Source organism: Lichenostomus cassidix, chromosome 28 (genome assembly GCF_008360975.1).
Source record: "Lichenostomus cassidix isolate B80296 chromosome 28, HeHo_3.0, whole genome shotgun sequence".
Classification (NCBI taxonomy): Eukaryota; Metazoa; Chordata; class Aves; order Passeriformes; family Meliphagidae; genus Lichenostomus; species Lichenostomus cassidix.
The window spans coordinates 5,740,657-5,763,679 of record NC_139508.1 but is presented as its reverse complement, the minus strand read 5'-3'; the positions used below and the strand labels follow the sequence as shown (position 1 = coordinate 5,763,679).

At 57.9% G+C, this 23,023-nt stretch overlaps 1 protein-coding gene across 2 annotated transcripts; it reads left to right on the top strand.

Annotated features, from left to right (window-relative positions):
* Positions 1 to 10,518: 10,518 nt before the first annotated feature.
* Positions 10,519 to 22,095, top strand: KANK3 (KN motif and ankyrin repeat domains 3). 2 transcript variants are annotated; one of them, XM_085040645.1, is made up of 11 exons: positions 10,519 to 10,658; positions 15,217 to 15,291; positions 15,585 to 17,303; positions 17,828 to 17,927; positions 18,068 to 18,265; positions 18,760 to 18,847; positions 19,187 to 19,406; positions 19,741 to 19,883; positions 20,134 to 20,334; positions 20,418 to 20,516; positions 20,721 to 22,095. In XM_085040645.1, exons 2-11 carry the CDS (start codon positions 15,255 to 15,257, stop codon positions 20,772 to 20,774), a joined length of 2,859 nt encoding a protein of 952 aa, XP_084896771.1. In that variant the 5' UTR covers positions 10,519 to 10,658; positions 15,217 to 15,254; the 3' UTR covers positions 20,775 to 22,095. The 2 variants fall into 2 exon arrangements, with proteins under 2 accessions (XP_084896771.1, XP_084896770.1); XM_085040644.1 differs by having other exon boundaries at positions 10,520 to 10,658; positions 20,718 to 22,095.
* Positions 22,096 to 23,023: the final 928 nt, after the last annotated feature.

Below are 23,023 nucleotides of genomic sequence, written 5' to 3'. Positions count from 1 at the left end.
AACAGATAATCAGTGAACTTCAGAAGTTAGGTAAATGCTGCCCAGGGAAATTCTGAGTTTAGGGGCAGTGAAAATTCTGAGTTAAGGGGCAGTGAAAATCTGAAAAGCTGTCCTCAGCTGTGGTGTCAGCAATAGGCAGTGCTCAAAGAGGCATCTGTGAGCTTCCCAAAACCCTCCAGGGAGCATCCCCGACTCCCAGCACAGAGTCAGCATCCTTCACCCTTCTTGTCTCTGCTGTTTGCTGATGAACTGCTCCTGGATCCTTAAGATACTTCCATGAGTCCTGGACCAAGGGCTGGAGTTTCTGCAGCACTTCCCCAGTGCTACAAAGAATGGACATCAGAAAGCTCAGGTGGGGGTCAGTTCCTTTGGTCTTGGGAGAGACTCTTCCCTTGGGGGTGTCAGAAAGGGGGGATCCACTAGGGCAGGGACAAAGACCCCTCTTCCCACTTGGGATGGGACAAGCAGCTCACACCAGGGCCCCAGGGATGCACCAGAGGTGTGTAATGCACCTGGTTCTTGGCAATACATTACAGGAAAGTCCAAGATGGACAATACTAAAATGAAGTGCCATCTCCTGTGGAACATTCCTGCCTGCCCAGGACTCACAGCTGCCTGTGGAGGGCCCTGGATTTTGGGGGCTGTATGGAGGGACAGTGCTCCCCACACAGTGCAGTCCTGGCCAACAGGAAAGTAAGATGCTGCCAAGGGTTTTGAAAGCACAAGGCACCAGAGCAACTACTGACACCCAGGACCAGTACCAAATGCTCGTCCCTAGTACCAGGACCAAGACTTGGGATCAAAACCCAGTACCACTTCCAGTACCAGCCCTCAGTAACAGCCCCAGCACCCAACACTGACTCCCAGCATCAAAGAGCTGATGTTCAAGACCATCCCCAGCACAAAGACCCTGTACCAGCACCATTTCATGAGGCGGTGGTGTCCCAGATTTTGGTCCAACAAAATTAGTTTAGGGTTTGATCCATTCATGCACAGATTTTCCCAGTTTCTCATCCCTGACAAAGGAGAAGGAATGAATAAAATCCATAAAGAAGGGAAAGGGGCTGGGGGTGGGCAGGAGCCCCCCAGTCGCCTGGGGCTGGGCAGGGCCGAGGCATCTCCTGCACGTGGCACAAAGAGCCAGAAGAGCTGCTCCTCCTGAACATGCTGAGTACATCCTCCCACGCCTGCGCCGGCTGCCTGGACAGGGTCTCCAGAGGAGACGAGCTCACGCAGCAACCCTTCTTCCAGGCATTCATGCTGCTGCCTTCAGAGCTTTATGAATATTGTAGCAAGGCCATTCCTTTCATCTCTGCTTCTTTCCAGGGAGCCCCAAACCTTCTGCACATTCATTTCCACCTCACTATTCCTCTTAATTATTTAAACTCGCCTTCCCGCAAGCAGAGCCCTTCCATTATCACCCCTTCCTTTGCAGCGCATGTGGAATTTGGGGACTTGCAAATCCACTCAACTTCTTCAGATTTGTGCAGAGCTGCAGGTTTCCTCAGGCTCCCCTCCCTGCTCCCTTCCAGCCTGGCCCTAGGCCATGTTCACAGAGGCCCCAGCCACAGACACCTCCAGAGAGCCAGTGACAAGGCAGAGCAAAGCAGCTTTTTACTGGGGTCCTGAATGCTGAGGAGCTTCCCTATATGACTTTGATCATTTCCATGGCTCTTCTTGGTGGTCCTCCCCCAGAGCTGCATCCAGGGCCAGATGTCCCTGCACTGCAGCTGTACCGATGTGGCTCATCCTAGAAAAATCCCTTGCTGCTCCATGTCCAGCCTTGGCAAAGCTGAAAGTACTTCCCAGAGCTCCTGTAGAGCAGATCCCATCCCTGCCCCTCTAATGAGACATCCTCAGTTAATTGCCTTTTAGCTAAAAGGTAGGAAGGCCAAGCCCAGCTCCTCAAATACTGTAAATTAAAACCTGGCTACTCAAATACTGTTGAAGAAAAGCAGTTTTCAATAAAATGGATTCACATTAACACTTTCTCTGTCTACTTTTGAAAGGTGACAGCTGCATTTGGGCACCACCATGTGTCTCTTCCTGCTGGCCCAGCTCCCAGCTCCCCATGCTGCTTGGACCTGGCCACAGCTGAAAAGGCAGGGTCTGGTGGAGCTCTGGGAATAGTGGCAGGACACAGGAACTGGGGAGTGGGATGACTCAGATAGCTTTGACACATCTTGATCCCCTGTCATGCCTGAACCTGCCAGGTGCTCAACAGCCAGGGCTCTGTGGCTACACCAGATTTGACCACACTGCACTGTGCTTGGGTGTCAACAGTGACCAGAACATTTGCTGGAGCAAGGGACCCATGGCCACTGCTCTTTCTCTCCATCCTTCTGCTATTGTGCCATTCTCTGGTTCTCTCATACCCTAAGGGTCTCTTGGTTTGGTTGGTCCTCCCTGAGGCCACTGAGGGAGGACTGGGGTTTTCTCACCCCACGGAAGGGGACGAGGGTGATGAGGAGGTGCAGTGTGTCCCCCATGGCCACCTGGCCACCTCCACCAGCTGTGCATTATTCCTGATACTATTATTTTTTTATGCATTTATTGGTACCCAGCTGCAGGCTGGAATTGAAGTGGAGGGGCTCCAAGGGGACGCTAGTATGGAGGGGCTGCCAGAGCCCCCATCCTCCAACACCACCACCAGCATCACCAGAGCAGGGAGACCCCACTCTGAGCAGCTCCTGGCTTCATAATCCCCCAAAGTACCCCAACAGGGTTGCATGCAACTCCCTTGGGGCTGTGCCAGCAGTATCCTGGGTGGACATTGGGAATTGTCGCTGTGGCATCGCTGACTGACAAGCGTGTGGCACCAGCCCTTAGGGTGTCGGTCCCTTCCCCACCACCCTGATTTGGTTGGTGGCCTGTCCCCAGCAGTGGGACCCCTTGCCCGCTGTGGCCAGGCCAGCGCTCACCTCCGTGCGTCACTCCCTGAATTAATCATCAGCCTCACTCTGCACTCAACTCCTCACTTAAAGAGATTTTTACACATTAAAAATTAACAGCACTAAATGATTGATGGATAAGGCCCCCTGCACCCCGAGGAAGAGCTCAGGCTGCTCCAGCTTCACTTTCCACCAGGACTCCAGCATGTCCTTGTCCCCAGCCATCCCCTCCACTGCACTGGGCATCATCCAGGGGAGAAACCCAGCATGGCAGTGACCCCCACAAAAAGGCACCATTCGCTCTCTAGAGCTGCAGTTGGTCTGATGAAGGTGTTTTAAGTGGTGGAGCATCTCCAGAGCCCTGGGATGTGCCTGCTGTGGCCGTCACCACTGGGAATGAGATGCTCCATCCCTGTGTGGGTCTTGGGGGGTCTTGGGGGGACCTTTTGCCCACCTGAGCAGCACAGAGGAGGGCTGCAGGCTCGAGTGAGAGCTGCAACTGAGACCTTCTCCTTTCTCCCCCATAACTCCATCTTCTCCATGTCACCCCAAGCCGTGGCAGGTGTTTGGGAGCAGCCATTGAGGTGCTGCATGGGTCGAGGGGGAGAAAAAAAACCTTTGCCATGTGGGCTCTTGTCTGTCTTGTCACTGTCCCCAGCCGTAAAAAGCTCTTGCCGCCACCTCCCCCAGGGCCTTGCTGCTTTCTGCCCCCACCTCAGGCCCCTGGCCCCGACACCCTCCAGCATACACCCCCAGCACCCACCCCCTACACTCATGCCCTAAACTCATCCCCAGCACCCACCTTTTCAACCCACCCCTCAACCCCACCCCCAGCACCCACCCTAAACTCATCCCTAAACCCATCCCTAAACTCCTCCCTAAACTCATCCCCAAACCCACTCCTAAACCCACCCCAGGCCCCCCGCCCTCCCTGGTTCTCGGGGCGGCAGCGCCCCCTGCCGGCCGGAGCGGGGCAGGGCCGAGAGGACGAGGGTCCGGGGCCGGGCCGGGGCCGGGCCGGGGCTTCGGGAGTGCACAGCCGGAGATGAGAGCTCGAGGTCACGGCCACCCTGCCACCCCGTCACCCCGCCACCCCCTCACCCCATCATTCTATCCTCCCATCACCCGGCCAGTGCCTCACCTTGCCACCCAATCACCTTGTCACCCCGTCACCCCGTCACCCCGTCACCCCGTCACCCCGTCACCCCGTCACCCCGTCACCCCGTCACCCCATCACTGCTGCTCCCGCAGGCAGATGTGACTTGGTCCCAAAGTTCCTTCAGATGCAGCTCCAGAAGTTCAAGCTGGGCAGGACCCGACGTACTCCCCACCTCAGCAGCGAGCCCAGCACCTCTTCCTGCGGTCCCCCAGCCCCAGCTGGGCCGTGGTGCCCTGCTCCCCACCCCAGCCACCACTGCCTCCACTCCCCTCTGCCCAGTGGGTCTTGGGGTCCTTTGGCCACCCTGTGGCATCATCTTCCTGTTCAGAAGTCGATGGGCTGCACCAGCCACTGCCCAGATGCTCGGTCAGGCTTTGGCTCCCTATCTCCTTGAATCCTCGTTTGTCAGGAGGGACACTTTCCCTTTGCACTCCTCCCACACCTTGCTCGACCTCGACACACAGGGCCCATCTTGCATCCCTCAAATACACATCAAATCATTAATAACTGTCCTTCATTTCAGGTGTCTGTCCTCTCAGAGGAGACATGTCTGGAGCAGTGCCAGGGGGTCAGAGCAGCACTCCTGCCACACACAGTGCCCCAGATGTCCCCACATGCCAGTGGTGCTGCAGGTGCTCCCTGCCGCATGTCCTGTGACCAGGAGCCCGAACCACGCTGTTCCTCTTCTTCCTCGACGGAGGAAGGACACAGGTCCCACACGCCTGGCTGCTCCCCACGGGGCTGTACCTGTCCCTGCAGTGTAGGTGGGCTCAGACCAGCCAGTTCAGAGGCACCACTTACACTGTGCAGCATCTGTATGAAAAACTCCCATAGATGGGGCATTTTCCAGTTTCTCTCTGCTCACTGGCAAAGACCGAACCAGCTGGATGCTGGCACCGAGGCAGTCTGGACAGCTGAGCTTCCAGACAGTCCGGCAGGAGGGAGCTCATGGAACTGATGGCCATGGATCCACACTTGGGGAATGTGTTCCTGTCCTGCAGATGGAGTGGGAAGTTCCCAGTGGAGATCCGAGAGCAGAAAGCAACGGCAGAGGTGCTGCCAGGATTAGAATTCAGGCTACGACCCGCCCCCGGAGAGGGCGTAAGCGGGAAAGCCCCTCTCCTTGGCCCCACTCCACCGCTGCCAGCTCAATGGTCCGATTGTCTGCCGGCACCAGATGTGCCGCTTCGGAAGGCAGCACAGAGGGGCTTTTCTGCTCCTCTCAATGACAGATCTGTGCCATTCCCGTCGGGAAGGTCCCGCTGCGTCGCCCCGGCCCTTGTCAGATCACCGGCAGCCGGGAACCTGCCGGCCGCGGGGCGCCGGCCGGAGAAGGGCGCTCTGTGTGCCGGACATACGTGGCCTTTCCCGATTCCGCTGGAAATGTCAAAAGGGAGTCGGATGCCGTCAGCCCCTGGGCTCTGCGGCGCGGGAAGTGAAGCTGGGGCAGGGGGAGTGGCGACCTGAAAACAGCTGGAAATAACTCCCCAGGAAAAAACTGAGTTTGACTTGCTCCTGGCTGTGCAGGGCAAAGAGGCATCTGCTGGGCAGGAAATTCCCTGTTTGTCCTAAGGACTCAACTGGCGTCTTTGGCCGGGTGCTAGAGGGCAGCGAGCACAGAAGCAGAAGGTGTGTGGGGGCTAGTCTGTGCTCCCGGTGCACAGCCAATCCCATCCTGCTCTGCAGGATGAAGGGACGAGCTGGAAATCAGTGCGTGAAGCTCAGACCAGGTGATGGGGACATCCTTATCCCCCACGCAGGCCAGTGTCCCTGCTTATCATCGAGGGTTGTGGATATCAGGGCTGCTCCCACTGGGCAAGGGGATTTCCCACAGAGGACAGAGCTGCATTTGGGACCCCACCCTACTGCAGGACCGAAGTCACAGGAATTCACAGGGAGAGATGTCCCCCTTTCCAGAAGTCACTCCTTTGGGGGACAATCAGTGTGGGCACCTATTTTCAAAACTCATTTTACAGCCTGCTGGCTACAGGTGGACATGAGGGTACAGCCCAGAGCCCCTAATGGAAAATGGCCATTTTGAAGGAGTGCTCTGTTTCAGCCAAGATCACAGATTTTCAAGGCAACCCAGGCTGCAAACCCTCTGTGCGCAGCATGACCCCAGTACCAGAATGTCCCAGACCTGGGAGCATCCCACTGACTGTCGGGGTGTGTTTAGGGCCACGTAACAGTAGGACATGCCAGCCATTGGGGCAGGTCCCCTTGCTGCTGCTGGCGGGGCTGGCCCGTGGCCAAAGCAAACCCCAGCTGTGGAAAGCCAGCGCCGCATTTCCCTCAGCACTGATAAGGCTGACTGCAATCACAGCCACAAAAAAAGCTGTCCTTGCCTGGGCTAGCTGAGTGCTGTGCCAAGCACATCAAGGATTGCCCGAGATAAAAGCTCTTGCCTGCTGTGCCGCACAGGCATGAAACGTCATCTGCAGCTGGCTAGATCACAGGGGACACGGGTGGGGAGACAGACAGCAGACAAGGGCACCCTGCACCTGGATGAGGTTTGGTCTTGCTGGGGACAAGAGGATGCACAGGATCACATACCTAAAGGGGAATGTAGCAGGAGGTGGCATGGAGCAGGAGGCTCCCAGGGTGTCATTGCAGGTGGTCTGTGTTTGATGCAGGTGCTACAGCATGTCCGTAAACCAGGTTCAAAAGAGTCTTCAGGAGGTGATGAGTGGTGGGAAATGGCAAGGGAGGAGGCTGTGGGCGAGGAGTCTGTGTGGTGGTTGTCCTGCTGTTGGGGTTTGGCTTTCCCCAATGGCTTCAGCCTCCATGTTAGCCCCTTCCCAGCCAGCTCAGTTGGGTCTGAGCACCGTGTGTGCATCCACAGCTCGTTGGGGACCCTTCCCCAGGTCCTGCTACCCCACACACTCCTGGAGGGCTGGAGAAGCGGCTCCACCTCCTCTCTCAGACTCTCCTCTCTTGGGCTCTTTGTTTTTCTGCAGCATCCCAGGGAGGAAGGATCTGAGCAGAGAGGCAATGAGAGGAAATGAGCTTCCTGTTCACTCCCAAACCTGCAGGCAGAAAACAAGGACATCCTGCTGGGGTGGCTGGGCAGGGACACTGAGCCTATGGGACAGCAGCATGCAGGGCTGGGATATTGCTGGTGTTGACACCCTTTCCTACAGGGACTGGGCCAGACAGAGCCTCACAGCTTTTGCCTCTGGTCCCATGCCATGCCCGACCTGACCAGCTCATTCATGGGGCCATGGAGGGGAGGGTGGAGCCAGGACCCAAGCTCAGGCAGTTTTAGTGGAGCTGGAGCAAGCAGAGATAAACTCAGGCAGCCAGGATATGGCTGGAACACATCCCGTCATCTCTTTCCCAAGTGTATACCAAGCACGCACAGCTCCTCCCTGCCATGGGCCACCACTGGCCAGTCTGGACACCCAGGACTCCAGAGCCCACATCAGTGCACTGCCTCAGAGAGGACTGAGATGCTCAGGGCTGTAGGATTCTGCTGCCCATTGAGGAGACCAGGGTGCGCATAGGTCGGGATCCCACTACCCAGGGAACAAATGGAGTCATCCAGTGCTGGAGGAAGTGGAATGGCTTGTGCACATGGCGGTGCAGCCCTTCCCCACCAGCATCTACAGCAACATTTCTCAGGGTCTCTTCCTCCAGGAGTCATCTGAATGACACAGAATGTCAGCAAATGCCTGCTCGTAGCCCACCAAAAGCCTGGCCAAACTGTGTGTTTTCTCATGTACTACCACGCAATTCCCGTGCTGTGTGTGGAGGGACTGGGATGCAGCCTGTTCTGTCAGTCTGCAGTCACGTCAAATTCCTAGGGCTCTGATCCCAGCACACTGCAGAGAAGCACCTGGCTGTGCTGCTGTGAGTCACAACACACGCACACAGGCACACACATTTCCTACTACTCGGATGGGAAAACAGAGGCATGATCACGTTCATGGTCCCAGTAGGGACTGGCAGAGAGAAAAAGATTGGAATTCACAGGGAAAGTAATTTTTTGAGACCTTCTTCTGGAGCAAAAAAAGTTTTTAAATATATGTGATTCTATGAAAACTTATCAGCCGCTGGAGCTCTTTGTTCAGGTGGACATTCTTAGGAGAGTCAGGCTGGTTTTGATGGCCATAGTGAAGAAACAGCTGTGCCAGACCCAAAAACAATACTGTGAAAATCAGCAGAGCCCCAGACAACTGAATGACAACATTCCAGCACCAGAAAACCACCAAGTTTTTTTTGCAGAACTGCCCCTACAAGAGGAACAGGAGCCTGGCTAGCCCTCCTCACCCCTCCCTGCAGGGTTTGGGAGAGATGCTGAATACAAGAGCTTGGTCCCAGACTGTGGAAGTCCCTGGTCCTTACCAGTAGTCTTTCTTAGACTGAGCATCTGTGCATCTTTCGCTCACGCAGGCACCAGCCCTGACACCTGCAACCTCACAGCTACACTTTGCTTAACCTAGACCTTGGCGCAGGTGTGGGTGCAGCTGCTGCCATGGGCCCCCAAACCTGGGTTCAGCTACACCTGCCTGGCACCACCAGCCTGGGCAGGCAGGTGCCACAGCTCGGACCGGTCCTGGCTTGGCGTCCCTGGCCTGCGGTGAAGCCACCATGCTAGTTGCCAGCTAAGGCTTCAGAAGCACTTTGCTCCATGTGATCTGCTCCTGGATGCAAATGGGATTTGCATGGGCTGTGGGTATCAACCAGTCCATGTGAGTTCTCTGGGCACAGCCTCATATTTGAGCCCCACATCGTTTCTGCAGAAAAGAATGAATATTGGAAACAAGGGCTGTTCCTTGGGTTTGATTCTTCTCAGTGACCAGAACTTAGAGCCAGAAGAGTCTGATCCCTGCAGGGAACAATGCAATCCCCCTTGTGCAAAGGCTGCTGGGGAGTCTCAGCCTGGAAATACCTCTGAGCTGACACAGTTTTGTGGTCCAGCACCACATTCAGGCAGCCCCAGCGCTGTATTTCTTTGGTGGTGCTAGGTGGTTTGAAGTCTCCCCACTCTTCCATAGCTCAGTCCCAGTGCTGGGGTGGCAGCAGTTGTGTGGGGATCTGGCACCCACAAAGCTACGGTGACATCACTTTCCCAAGCTCATGTTTCCTCAACTCCTTCTTTGTTGTTTTTTTCCCTTTGCAAGGAGGAAACTAGAATTGCTGCCTGGAGGTGGGTAACATTTCTGTCAGATGTCCCAGAGCAGGAGTGAGGGACCTGGACATGGGCCCATCATGAAGCTCTGAGCCAGGATGCAAGGCATGAGCTCTGCAGCGCAGCTGACAGGTGGGCACCGGTGGGACTTGGCTTGCCATGCCAGACTTCACCATTCCTGACCTGGATTGAGAAGGTAAAGCTGCATGGTACGGAGGACCCAACCAATTTCTTCACCAAGCAGTTAGTGAATCAGCAAGAGTGGTGCTATTCCAGACCTGCTTTGGAGACTGAATGAGGGCGTGAAATCACCAAGTTCATTACCACAGGATGCTGGGGAGGCCAACTATGCAAATAGATTGGAGAGGGACAAGGTCTGTCAGTGGAGGTAGATTCATCAGAGCTATTAAGGTACTTCCATCCGGATGCAAACCCTTTCTCAGGAAGTCCCCAAACTGCCAGCCAGTAGCTGGGAGGGACATCAGGAAGCACATCTTGTTTCTCCTGCTCTTCCCGTGAGTAGTGTTACAGAAGAGCCAGACATGGAAAAATACCTGCAAGGTTCAGAGCTGAAAAGGAAAGAAAAAGAAGTAAAAATCCTTGCTGAGCGTTTCAGTGCCGAAAGGGTCTGGAACAGTTAGTGAGGGCAACCACTGAAGGGGGAGAATGACTGGGGTTATTACGGGATGGGGGAGAGCCCACAGCTCGTGGCTGAGCGACCAGCACAGGAAGCAGGCGGGGAAGAAAGCTGGCAAGAAAAGGAGACAAACAGCCGCTGCTGTTTGCTGGGACAGGGAGGGCTGCCAGGAACCCAGCGGGGCCAGGCCTGGGGAGCCCAGTCAGGGCCAGAGGCACACGGCTCCCAGCCGTGGGTAGGACGAGGGCAAGAGGTGCAGGGGGCGGCTGTGCTGGGGGGAGCACGGTGGGACAGGGAGCGGGACCCCAGCCACCCGCCGGGCCCCGGCTAGCAACAGGGTTGAGCTCAGGGCAGAGGATACCCCAGCATCGGGTGATGTGGGCAGGGGATCCCCCTTTCTGCAGAGTGACCACTCCCGAGGTGGACAGGTTAGGGAGAATCCCGACTACAGGGTGACCGGAGTAAGCGCACCCCATCTCCAGGGCAATCAGGATAGCGGACCTGGGGGTGACAAAGGTCGGGGAGACCCCTATCCCCAGGTGACCGGGACGGGGCACATCCCACGGCGGGCAGCCACGGGGACAGCGATATCCCCTTCCACGCGGAGAGGGGGCTAGCGGGGATGCCGCGGGGCGAGCGGCCGGGGGCGGTACACGTCCCGTCGGGCCCGGGGCCGGTTCCCGCCCGCCCCCGCCCCCGCCCCGCCCCGGCCTCTCCCGCTCCCGCTCCCGCCCTCGGCCCGGGGCTGCGGCGGGCAGCGCTGCCCGGTGCCGCGGAGCAGCCCGAGAGTCCCGGGCCCGGAGCTGTGGCCCGGCTGCAGCCCAGGAGTCCGGCGGCACGGTGAGGGGCGGCGGGGACCGGGCGGGACGGGACGGGCGGGTCCGGTGGCGGCGGGGCGGGGGCTTGTCCCGGTGGCGGCCCCCTCAGGGCCCCGCACCCGCCGCCGCCCGGGGCCCCCCGAGGGGCTGCGCTGGAGCCCCCGCGGACGCCGCCGCCGACGGGATCACGGCGGGATGGGGCGGCCCCGGCTTTCGCCGCCCCGGGGGCTCCGCCCGAGCGGCCCCGGCGGTGGGAGCGGGAGGGGAGTGGGGCCGGGGCCGGGTTGGGACTCCCCTCCTCCAGCTGGCGGCGGCGGGGGTTCCCCGGGAGTCCCCTGGACTGGGGACGGGCTGTCGCCCCGATGTACAGGTGCCTGGAAGGTGCTGCGGGCACCCAGGGGTGCTGGGGTCCCCCAGGGGTGCCAGGAACCCGTAAGGTTGGGAAGGCTGGTGGACTCCCACGGACTTGGCGGGCTGGGCGTTCTGGGGACTTCCTGGGATCCTGGGAACCTATTCGGGTTGGGGGTGCTGTGGGTTCCCCGAGTGCTGGGGCCCACAGTGCTGAGGCTGTGATATGGCACCCCAGGTTGCTGCAGGTCCCTCTGGGATGCTGAAGGGCACAGGGGTGCTGCGGAGTTTTTTGGGATGCTGCCGCGTGCACATGGAGAACCCACCACAGGGTTGTGCACAGTGCTGTGTCTGTACCCGGGCTGCGCCTGGGCATCCCGGGTGTAAATTCAAGCATTTCATCTCAGGGCCCCTCCTCAGAGCAGGACGGGCCCAGGCCATCGCTGCTGATCTCATGTGTTGTCAGCAGCCCCGAGGGAATCGAGAAGTGTTGGTGAAAGGTGCTGGTGGGCAGCTGTGGTGAGGGTGCGAGGAAAGGGGTTGATATTCTCTAGAGAAGCTGTCACACCCTATAGCGCTATAGGTGTGAGGGGACAGGTAGAGCTGATCCCCACGTGGGTAAGTCTGTGTGTGGACTCTATGCCTGTTATCCAGGTCGTGTGTGAACTCAGGGAGGTCCCTCAGGGGCTGGAGCGGGTACAGAGCCTGGGCAGCCCCTTTGGCCTCCCAGTCAACTGGGCCATCGATGACGACAACTCCAGAAATAACAGTCCAACCCTGAAATTAGGCTGTTGAGATGATGGAAGCATTTCCCTTTCTCTCCCTGGGTCAGCACTGTGCACCCACCCACCTGGATCCGGCTCCTCCAGGAGCAGCTCCAGCATAGACAGGCTGGCCAAGGTGGCCTGGGCAAATAGGTAGAGGCCCTCCCGTACAGCCCCTGCAGCAGAGGACAGGAAGGTGTCATGAGCCCTGGATACCTCCTGCTGCACCCAGCCACCGTGCTGGCGGGTGACACTGCAGGTGACAGGCACATGTGGCAGCTGGCTGTGTGTGAGGAGCCCGAATGCCGGCAGGTTGCTGGCAGTGGAAGAAGCCATGTGCTTGCTCAGTAGTTTCCCTTTAACTTTGGAACAGCCTCATTTCCAAGCTTCAGGGCTTATCGCCTGCACAGAGCTACGAGGGAAGCGTGCCTGGCTGAGATAAATCAAGTTGCACTGGCCAGGGCTGCTCTGGACTCTGTCCTCACATTCTTCGTGACCTCAGTATTTTGGCTCAGGAGGAGCACTAGGGAGAGCCTTGCCCGTGTCCAGCCCCAGCCCCACCAGTGGAGCAGCTCAGGCTGCACTGCAGCACACGGTTGAGCCGAGCCAAGGGCTGCTACAGCTGTGCCCCTGGAGAGGGAAAGGGCCCAAAGGTCTTAAGCTTTAGGAACAGCTCCCCCAGACCTCTCCTCTGCCAGTTCAGGAGCTTGGAAACCCCGAGGGGAAATCACCCGTTGGACTATGAGGCCAGGGGTCCCAGGAGGCTGCCTGCACCTGGAGCTGGGGCATGAGGTGGTACCTGGGCTGTGCCAAGGTGCCCACCCTCCCCCATCCCTGACATGACTTCTTACTGTAATTGAGTGGAGCAGCTCCAGTTTTGGCTCCAAGTTTCCCATGTTGGCATTGGTACAACAGCACGAGGGGAAAATACAGGTGCAAGTCCAGGGCAAAGTGTAGCCCCAGCTCCATGGGGGTGGTTGGGTCCGTGCACATCTTCCTCCTCTTCCTCCTTGCTGCCAAGCCTCCCCACCAGTGCTTTGCTTTTACCATCCTGCTTTTCTGTCAAAACACCAGGTCTAGGAACAACACTTTCATTGCTCCCAAAGGGAGCTGGGATCATGTAGAGCCCCCCCTCCAGGGGTCCATGTACCCAGCCCCTTCAGCAACCATCACCAGTGCCCAAGGGAGCACCTAAAGCTGCTGAAAATCAGCCTTTGGCACCAAAGTGGCTGGTACAATGGACCCTGCCGAGACTTCAGCCCAGGTGAAGAGTGGCTGCTCTGTGTGGTGCCATGGTTGTGGCATCCAGGTCTGGCTGGTGCTGATGGTGGCTGGGCTGCAGGTGTGGGGAGCCAACCTGCTACACACTGGGATCATCTGCCCCCACTGCACCAATCTAACCCCATGCATCTTCCCCAGCCCAGGGACAGTTTGCACCTCACAGGCTCTCCAATGAGGGTTTGAACATCATGGGGTCCCTGGGGCCATTTGAATGTGGTTGGAAGCTGGCAGGTCCCATCACCTGTTTTTGGAGCTTGGTGAATGCCCTGGATTCAGCCCATCCTGACAGAGCAAAAGAAATAGGGGCCAGGAGCAGTGGGAGGATGTCCCCCACATTCAGGATGCAGCTGCTGATGTTGCTTGAAGGGGCCATAGGAGGTGGCAGGTGACGAGCAGCCTGTCCCTGGCTCAGTGGAGGGGACAGCAGTACAGTGCTGGTGCAAAGGGCACCTTTGCTGCTGGAGTCGTGTGGGAGGCCTCCAGGCCTTGGCCGAAGAGGCTTTTCCTGTCCCCAGGCAGGACAATACCCAGCCGGGCAGCGGAAGGGAGCTGCCGGCCACTTCCCCCTGAGGAAACGCACCCGCTGGCTCTGGCTCCTGTTGCTCTCTCTTCCTCGTTTGATTTACAACATGCATGGAGCCCAGTGGGAAGTTTGTCCTGGCCCCAGCAGAGTTTAATTACCTGCAGCAAGGGCCGTGTGAAGGAGGATGCTGAACACTTCCCAGGGTGGGAGGGATTAGGTGAGGGATGTGTCTTGGGCACAAAGCCACCGGCACGGGAATGGTGGATGCCAGCATGGAGCTGGGACGCTCCCAGGAGAGTGGAATGGGTGCCAGCCTGAAGCTAGGATAGTCCTGAGGGAGGTGGAAGTTGGGATGTGAATCAGCTGTGGATGGGTTGGTAGAGGAGTGGGAGAGCCCCAGAATCCGTACTGGTGACTTGTGGGAAGTGCTTATCTCTGACCAGTTGGACTCAACCCCCAACCCCATGCGCTGGGCTGGGGGTGAGAGGCCACTGCAGTGCCCAGCCCGAGCCTGGCCTGGCGCTGCCACAGCTGCTTTGCTGGCTCCATGCGGTCGGGGCAAGCCGAGGACTTGCGGCCACATTGCTGGGGCCCGGGAGTGGCTGCAGCATTGGTATGAGTGATGTGTGTGAGGGGCTGGGTATCTGGGGATTGATGTGGGTGTTTCTGGGCAGCCAAGGCCAGATCCTGTGCCATTCCCTGGGCAGCACTGAGCCTCAGCTTCCCTGAGGGCAGTGCCCAAGCTGCCCTTCCTCTGCGGCATTCCTCCTCCCCTGCTTTCTTCTGAAAATAGACCAGTGACAAATGCTTTGCCCACTAGCAGCTGCTCAGCCCCATGACCACCTGTGCCCCATGGGCCCCCAGGCCCACTGTGTCCCCACTGCCCAGGGACCCTGATGCGATGCGCAGCAGCATTGGGTGCTCCCAGGGACCTGTTGTCCCATCCTGCTCCTGCTAGGAGCTCTTCACACCTGGGTCCCAGCACTGCCAGATGTTGCAGCAGGTCCCAGCTCAATGGTCGCAGCTGGTGGCACCTCTGGACCACAGTTGTATCCTGTTGGCTCTCCTCCAGCGTGTCCATGCCTGGCTCCTGGGAAAACCAGGCTCCCATTTCATTCCCCTCTGCCATATTCCACTTTATTGACAGGGAAAAGCAGTCTGGTCCCTCTTGGGGGTCATCGGCCCTACACAACACCCCTGAGGCATCATGGGGCACCCTGAGTGGTGAGAATGGACATCACACACAGCACTGATGGGTGCTGACAGCTCCCCGCAGTCACATGGTTTTGCCAAAGCATCGCTTATCTTTATCCAAAGCAAACTTCATGCTGAGTATTGCACCTATACAGGTTTCAGCCTCATTTTTTCTTGGCCTGCTCCCACTGTATGGCCAAGCTCCAACTCGTGACCCTTGGAGCTGGCAGCATGGCTGCAGAGCATTCCTTAAATGTACAAACAATCCCAGCTCCACAGGCAGCACCGCACTCACCCAGCTGCCAGCTCCAGTGTCAGCCCTGGACTGGGGAATGCCAGGGGACCTGGTGGATGGTGGGGCGCAGCCACAGGGCTCTCCACAGGTGGGAGGCTGGGCTGTGTGGCTGCCTGGGGCTCACCAGCCCTGGGGTCACAGGGTTTGGCTGGATTTGGCCTCATTGTTGTTGCAGGTTAATGGTCCCCTGGTCAGCAGCATTCTGGGGAGAAGATGGCTCAGCCGGCACCCCTGAACCAGAACCTCCCAGGTAAAGAGACCAGGGTTGTCACCAGGTAGTAACAGTGGAAGGAGTGTGAGGGGGGTGGCAGGGCTGAGCTGTCCGGTCACATCCCAATGGAGTTTCTCACTCCAGCACCAACTCTGACATGGAGTAGGTGCCCTGTGACATGCTATGACACCTAGGGTGCTGGAGACAGACACAACCCACATTATGGAGGGGATGGAAGGAGCCTGGAGGCTGCAAATTCCAGTATAACCTAGTTGGAAAAGCTGTCCTGTCTCCACCAGGTCCCTGCCTAACCATCCCTGCTCCTGTTGCAGATCTTGGGGGCCCGTTCTTGTACCGGGACCAGGACGATGGAGAGAAGAGCTCATATTCCGTGGAAACCCCCTATGGCTTCCTATTGGACCTTGATTTCCTGAAATATGTCGATGACATTGAAAGTGGCCAAACGCTCAAGAAAGTGCCACTGCCTCGAAGGGCAAAAGGGTCCCGGCTACCACCCAGCACCCTGCGCAGCCCCAGTAGCCACACCAGTGCCTGGACCTCCACTGAATCCCTCACCTCCACGGCCAGCGAGGATGGCAGGACTGCGGTGCTGCTGTCCCTGCACAGCCAGGCACCCCCGGAGCCTGCAAGCAAGCCAACCTCACACCCCATCTCGCTGCCACCAGTACGGCTGCTCCCACCTCCCACCCTCAAGTGCTCTGTGCGAAACCCACGGGTGGAGAAGACCTTGCTGGAGACAAGCAGGAGGCTGGAGCAGGAGCAGGGCAATTTGCAGGATATTGGCAGTCCCTCTTGCAGTGGCCCGCCGGGCGCCCTGAGCCAGCTGCCCCACTGGGTGCCAGTGGGTGCCGAGGGCCAGGTGGGCTGGGGCCGAATGAGCCCTGGCAGCTCGGGGCGCAGCACTCCGGCCGCTGGGCTCAGTACGGCCCCGCTGCAGCACGTCCGGGAGCAGATGGCTGCAGCCCTGCGGCAGCTTCGGGACCTGGAGGAGCAGGTGAAAACCATCCCCCTCTTGGAGATGCAGATCTGCGAGTTGAAGAGGGAGAAGGCGAAACTTCTGGAGAAGCTGTCGGCAGAGCATGGCGAGGCATTGTACCACCCCCCTAACTCTGAGGCAGGGGGTGAAGGGTTGCCCCAAACGGGGCCAGAGAGTGAAGTGGAGCCAGTGAAGGGGCGAATGAGCAAAATTGCAGAGCTGAGGAAGCTGACAGAGAAGCTGGCTGTGCCGGAGCGGGGCGTCAGGGCTTGGCCAGGCAGGAGCCCTAGGGTGGCTGAGAGGCCGTGCCGCTCCGTGGCAGTGGGTGAGGACCGGGCCATGACAGACGCTGTCTTCTACTACCGGTCACAGCAAGAGAGTGGGGATGCACCAGACGGCGGCACACGGGGACACAAGGACGTGGCTGTCTGGGTGCTGGAGTCTTCGCTGGGGCTAGCCACTGAGGCAGAGCGGGAGATGGAGATGCTGCAGCAGACAGTGGGGCACCAGAAAGAAGTGATCACACTGATGGAGGGGCACCTGCAGGAGGCCACACGGGAGCTGGAGGAGCTGCGGCTGGAGGTGTGCGCCCGGCGACCCCATGGGCAGGTGGACAAGGAGGTGATGGCTAAGCCGCAGGTAGCTGAGGCATTGGTGGAGGCTGTGGTAGCAACACAGAGCCGGGCAGCTGGCAACCCCCCAGAGACAGCGGAGGCAGGTGTGGAGTGCTGTCCCCCGACCTCCTGCGTTGCGGTGAGCTGCCGTCCTGATGGGCGAGACGTGGCAGTCGGACCCGATTCGGCTGCCAGCTGCAATGACAAGGGCAGCCAGACCGATGTGAGCAGCATTGTTGTGAGAGGAGAAGAGAAGGAGCATGGTGCGGGCAAGGTGATGGAGCCTGGCCTGAGCAGCCCCTCAGTGCCAGGCACAGGAGCAACAGGGGGGATGTGCCCAGACAGCCCAGCCCCCGGCCCAGCTGTGCTGGAGACAACACACAGCAACCAGGACCCATCCCCAGTGCGGGACAGTGGAGCTGCCCCAAGCCCTGCAGCCGGTGAGTGTCACCAGGGATGATGCCAGGGTCTGGGTTGGAATGTTCCTGCAAGAAGGGAGAGGATGGCCCTGCAGAGGACACTGCCTGCAGGACCAACGCTACCTGTGCCCCAGCAGCTGCCCATGTCCCTTCCATGCCTGCCTGGGGGTCTGGTGGCTTTGGGGTGCTTGGCTAGCCCTAGGGAGAAACTGTTTACAAAAGCATGTAGTGACAGGACAAGGGGGAGTGGTTTCAAAATGACAGTAGGGTTAGATTAGATATTAGGAAAAATTCTCTACTGTGAAGTGGTGAGGCCTTGGCACAGGTTACCCAGAGAAGTTGTGGATGCCCCATTCCTAGAAGTGTTTAAGGCCAGGCTGGATGGAGCTCTGAGCAACCTGGTCTAGTGGAAGGTGTCCCTGACCATGGCAGTGGAGTTGGAATGAGATGATCTTTAAGGTCTCCTCTAACCCAGGCCATTCTGTGATTCTTAAATTCTATGATTCTTGCACACTGGCCCTTGACATTCATCTCTTTTCCTTTAGGAGCCCTGAAGTCTATCATGAAGAAGCGAGATGGTCCTCCTCAGAGCAAGGCTGAGAGCAGCAAGAAGAGCCTGCAGTTTGTGGGCGTGCTGAACGGGGAGTATGTGCTGAGGGGCTCCTGCCACCCCAGTGAGCCAATCCTGGTCCCCTGCATCCCTGTCCTGGGCTGGGACCAGTGCCAGGGCGTGAAGGGGGCCAGGCTGGTGCTGTGTTGCCACTGAACATTCTCCCTCTGTGCAGGTATGAGAGCACATCCAGTGAGGAAGAGGAAGAAGGCAACAGCTCCTCTGAGAAGGCTTCTGCCGACAGCTCTGACAGTTCAGAGCAGGGAGACACCGAAACCTCAGAGGAAGAGGCCAGGGAAGGCAGATGTGAGCCCAGACTGGAATGCGACAGGACTGATGTGACCCTGCTGGAGCCCCCTGAGGTGAAGGAAAAGTAAGTGCCAGGGGGGAAGGCTCCCTGGTCCCTGGCCCTGTGCAGCTGGGAGCCATGGTACTGGCCCAGCCAGCTCGGGACATCTGCCCCAGCTTCAGTGCAGCCAATGGGAAATACACATTCAGCTCCTCCAGAGACCATTCAGCAGGAAACAGTCCTTCCAGTTTCTTGGGTCTGTTAAGGAAAGGATGAGGCCCCAGATGCCTCTTTGCTGCAGCAGATAGTTTGGAGGGGGGAAAAAAAACAACAGCCTTCAATGGCATTTTTCAACAAAAGAAAAAAATTTGGCCTAAGAAGAGGTGAATGGTGCCCAAGCATGTCTGTATAAGGCTTCTTTCTGTGGAGGTTTGCAGAGGCTGAAGCAGCAAGGGTGCAGCCACCGCTCTGGAGATTGCATTCTGGGGAGTTCTGCAGGGGAAGTTAGGGTGCCCCACCCCACGGGTTTAGTGGGATGATGCAGCTCCACGCTGCAGACATCCTTGTGCTCTCCACAGGTTTGAGCTGAGCCCCAGGATGAGGGAGGCCTGCCTCATTGTCAAGACCCACCTGGGCCACCCCGGTGCTGCCAAGAGCAAAGAGGTGGTGAGTGGGATGCTGGGGTGGGATGGTTCACACAGCCCCTGCTGACATCCCCCAGAATTAGCCCTACCCAGAGAGGGGCCAGCAAAGCCTGGTTCAGCACCTTCCCCCAGAATACAGCCCTTTGCTCCAGGGTTTGTCCCAGGTTTGTCCCAAAACCCATGTGGACTCAGCTCAGGCCATGCCCAGCATGCGTTTGGGCAGTTCAGGGTCCTGCCTTCATCCACCCCCTCTGAGGCAGGGGTTCTGCTCCCCCTCACCCAGGCTGACAGCAGGGGGTGAGTGCCAGGGTGTGGGGCCATGTGCAGACTTAGGGGGAGCTCAGTCCCTCTCTGCCCACAGCTCACCAGCAGCAGCCTGGTCCTTCAGGAGTGGTTCCGTCTGTCCAGCCAAAAGTCGTCCGTCCCTGACACAGTCGCTAACCACCTCCTGGCCTTTGCTGAGGTCTCACCGGCACTTCTGGCCCACGTGGTGAACCTGGCAGATGGGAATGGCAACACAGCCCTGCACTACAGTGTCTCCCACTCCAACTTCCACATCGTGCGGCTGCTGCTGGACACGGGTCAGTGCCCCCACCCCCGGAAACATCCCCTGGCCACCATCCCACTGTACCCTAGGTCATGTCCTGACCATGCCAGCACAGAGGGAAGGCGTTGGCAGCAGAGGGGGAAGGAGAGCTGCCCTGGGCTGTGTCCATTCATAGGTGTGGGGGTGGGCAGTCACCCCAGTCTGTTTGGGAGCCCAGATTTGATGGGGGAGATCCATCAGCAGTTCTGTGCCTGTGGGATGGCTCACAGCACCCTGCACAGGGCTGTGAGGGGGAGCCAGGCACGTGGTTTGGTCCATGTCTCCCACCAGCCCTGCAGCATCCTGAACCCCTCTGCCCACCCTTGCAGGGATCTGTAATGTGGACCACCAGAACAAAGCTGGGTACACCGCCCTCATGCTGGCAGCGCTGGCAGCCGTCGAGCAGGAGGAGGATATGAATGTGGTCAGGAGGCTCTTCAGCATGGGCAATGTCAATGCCAAGGCCAGCCAGGTTGGTGCGGGCTGGGGGCCACCACATCCTGACCCTCTACTCCCACCCCCAAGCAGCTGCCAGAGCCACATGCAGCCCTTCCAAGGGCGCAACAGTTGCTCCAAAACCTGGAGGTGTTGGTGCATTGGGAGGGCATCACCATCTCTTCCTGCCTGGCAGCAGGGCTGTCTCAGCAGTGGTCCTGTGGTGGGGGGACGAGTGGGTAGCACAGCAGGGGCAGGGGTGTCCTGGCAGTGTCCCTTCCTTGCAGGCTGGCCAGACAGCGCTGATGTTGGCTGTCAGCCATGGGCGGCAGGAGATGGTGGAAGCCCTGCTTGCCTGCGGGGCCGACGCGAACCTGCAGGACGAGGAGGGCTCAACTGCGCTGATGTGTGCCTGCGAGCATGGCCGTGTGGAGACCGTGAAGCTGCTGCTGGCCCAGCCCACCTGTGACATCTCCATCGTGGACAGTGTAAGGCTCTCCACTGGGCCTGGGCAGCCCATGCTACATCCTGTCCCCAGATGCCTTTCCACATGCTCACCCTTCCTTTCTAGGATGGTAACAATGCTGTTGCCATAGCGCAGGAGGCCGGTCACAGTGACATTGCCACGCTCCTCTACGCCCACCTCAATGGCATCAAGGCACAGCCACCCGTGAGTACCACAGCACTCCCCCGGCTCCTGCCACAGGTGGGCAGATGGCCCTATGGGAGGGGAAAGGGTTATGACACAGATGAGTCTCTAGGAAGGAGCTGCAGCAGCAAGAGCAAAGCATTTCAGGTGCCACTTGCTCAGAACAGCCCTGCTGGTTCTGACCAGGGGTCACTGAGGGGGCTCTGGTAACTCTCTCTGCAGCAGGGGACGTCACCGACAGCCACAAAGAGCCCTGGAAGTCCAAAGAAACCAAATTAGAGTGACCTTGGGATCCATCCAGGGGCCACGATCAGCACTGGGCTGTGATTCACATCCCCTCGCCAGCCACCCCTCTGTGCCGAACCACTCTCTGCAGCTTTAGTCCCGTCACAAGCACCATCCCTGGGCCTCCCTCGCCCATATCCTCCACTGGATGCAGCCCACGCACGGCCACCTCACTGCACCAGCTGATAGGAGCCAAGTGACCTAAGGGTGCGACGCACAGGGAGCACAAGCCACCCAATCCCCTCTACTCCCTGCCATGACCACTGGAGCTGTGCCACCTCTGAGCCCTCTGCAAGAAGGTACAGCAGAGAACCAACCCAGCAGAAACAGCACCTGGTTTGTGCTCTGGCAGCTCTGAGAAGGCAGCAGTGCCAGTAACATGGACATGGGAGAGGGAATGCTGCCTTGGACAGGGGCTGGGACCGTTTCCAGACTCAAATACTTGCCCTTCTTTTATGGCATTTCCTTTCCTGGCTGAAATCTGATTTTCTTCCTCTTTTCTAGCACATGCACACAAAGCAAAAAAATTATATTGCGTGGCCAAAGGATGAAGTTCAACATGAAATCGCTCCAGATTTAATTTGCTCAATGGGAGCAAAACCTCTGAGCAGTTGGGGTTGCGGCCAAATGACAAAAGGGGCTGAGGGCCAAGGATGCCTTTGGGGACTGAGCCTGCCTAACTGATAACCCACATGGGGAGCAGGTCCTTCTCCCAAGGGAAAGAGACCAATTACCTCTTAAACATTTCCCCAGTTAACAGGTCCCACAGAGTGTGCAGACAGCCAGAGCGCACAGCTGAGTCCCTCTCTGCCCACTTTGCATCACAAAAGAGAGGAGAGCAGCTGAGGACAGTGCCAGGAAAAACACATGGGCCAGAAGAGCTCAGAGCACACAGGTAGAGCCTGCAGAGGAGAACACGTATGTCAGAGAACATATGTCTGTGCAAGTGTGTGAGTACTGTGTGGGGTGGGAAACAAGGTAAGGACAAGGACCAGGAGGAAAAAGGGTTTTGCATGGGAAGGCAGCTCTGCTCTGAGCTCTTCATAAAGGTAATGTGTTGCACCCCCCATTCATGCTCCTTGGCCCAGTCTCACAACCACTTCTGCCCCTGCCTGGCCTGGTCTGTGCCATTCTGAGCTGGGGAACCCCACAACCCTCCCCAGAAACTTGCTCTCAGCTTTGCACTGGAGTTAATACACAGTGCTCACTGCCGCTTCTTAACACACTACTCTGTTTACTGGTATTTTAATACTGATGTTTATTTTTAAGATATAAATAAAATTTAAAGTTATTTTGAAATATTACAAACACATCAGCACAGCCTCCTGCCTCCTTGTCTGGCTCACAACATACCCTGCAAGAGCTGCGGCAGAGGCACAGCCCCTGACCACAGCAGGTGCCCCCACATTCCAAGTCATTCACTCCACATTTATGCACTGGCTGCATCCCTCAGTCTGGTTTTCTCTCTGCTGAAGCGTCCCAGGCAGATGCAGTGGTGTCTTTTCCTATTTCATTCTGCATGACCAAGCTGGATGCAGGACCAGATGCAGCCCTTCACCACCTCTGGTTCTCTGTAGTGCTGATATTGCACTACATCATTAAAGGCCAATCACCAGACCAAGTGTGAGGATGCATATTGCCTCCCTCATGTGTTTAGGGACCAGGCTGACCCCACAGGGGTACTCCAGAAGGGATATAGCTCTTTAAGCCACTCTTACTGGCTTAAAGCCAGTCACCCAGCAGTCAGGGCCAGCAGGGGCCTGACACTCTCGGGTCACAGCTGAAGCTATAAGGGAATAAATAGCAGCCACAGAACTGAACTCCAAGGGGACTTCAGGCACTCATGACCAGTTCTGAGCTCTGCTGCATCACACGAGCCAGGGAACGCAGCCTTGCACTATGCTCTGAAACTGGAACACCCCCAAAGAATCACAACATCAAGCAACAGCACAAACACATTGACAAGGGCTTTCTCTGTGGCACAAACTCCATGCATCTCATGCTGCCCATGAGCTACCCAGGGCACAACTAAAACCAGCAGGAAGGAAAAATCCCACAATCACTCTAACATTAGCCCCTACAACAATCCTTGCTGCCTGCTCCAGTTCAGCAATTTGCACATTCGTCCCAGCAGGGCTCTGTTCAGCTTTAGGACACCCAAATCCTCAGTCACACCTGCCACTGAACTGCCTCAGTCAAGCTTGGGACACTGCAGACAAAAAACACTCCCATCCAGAGACCAC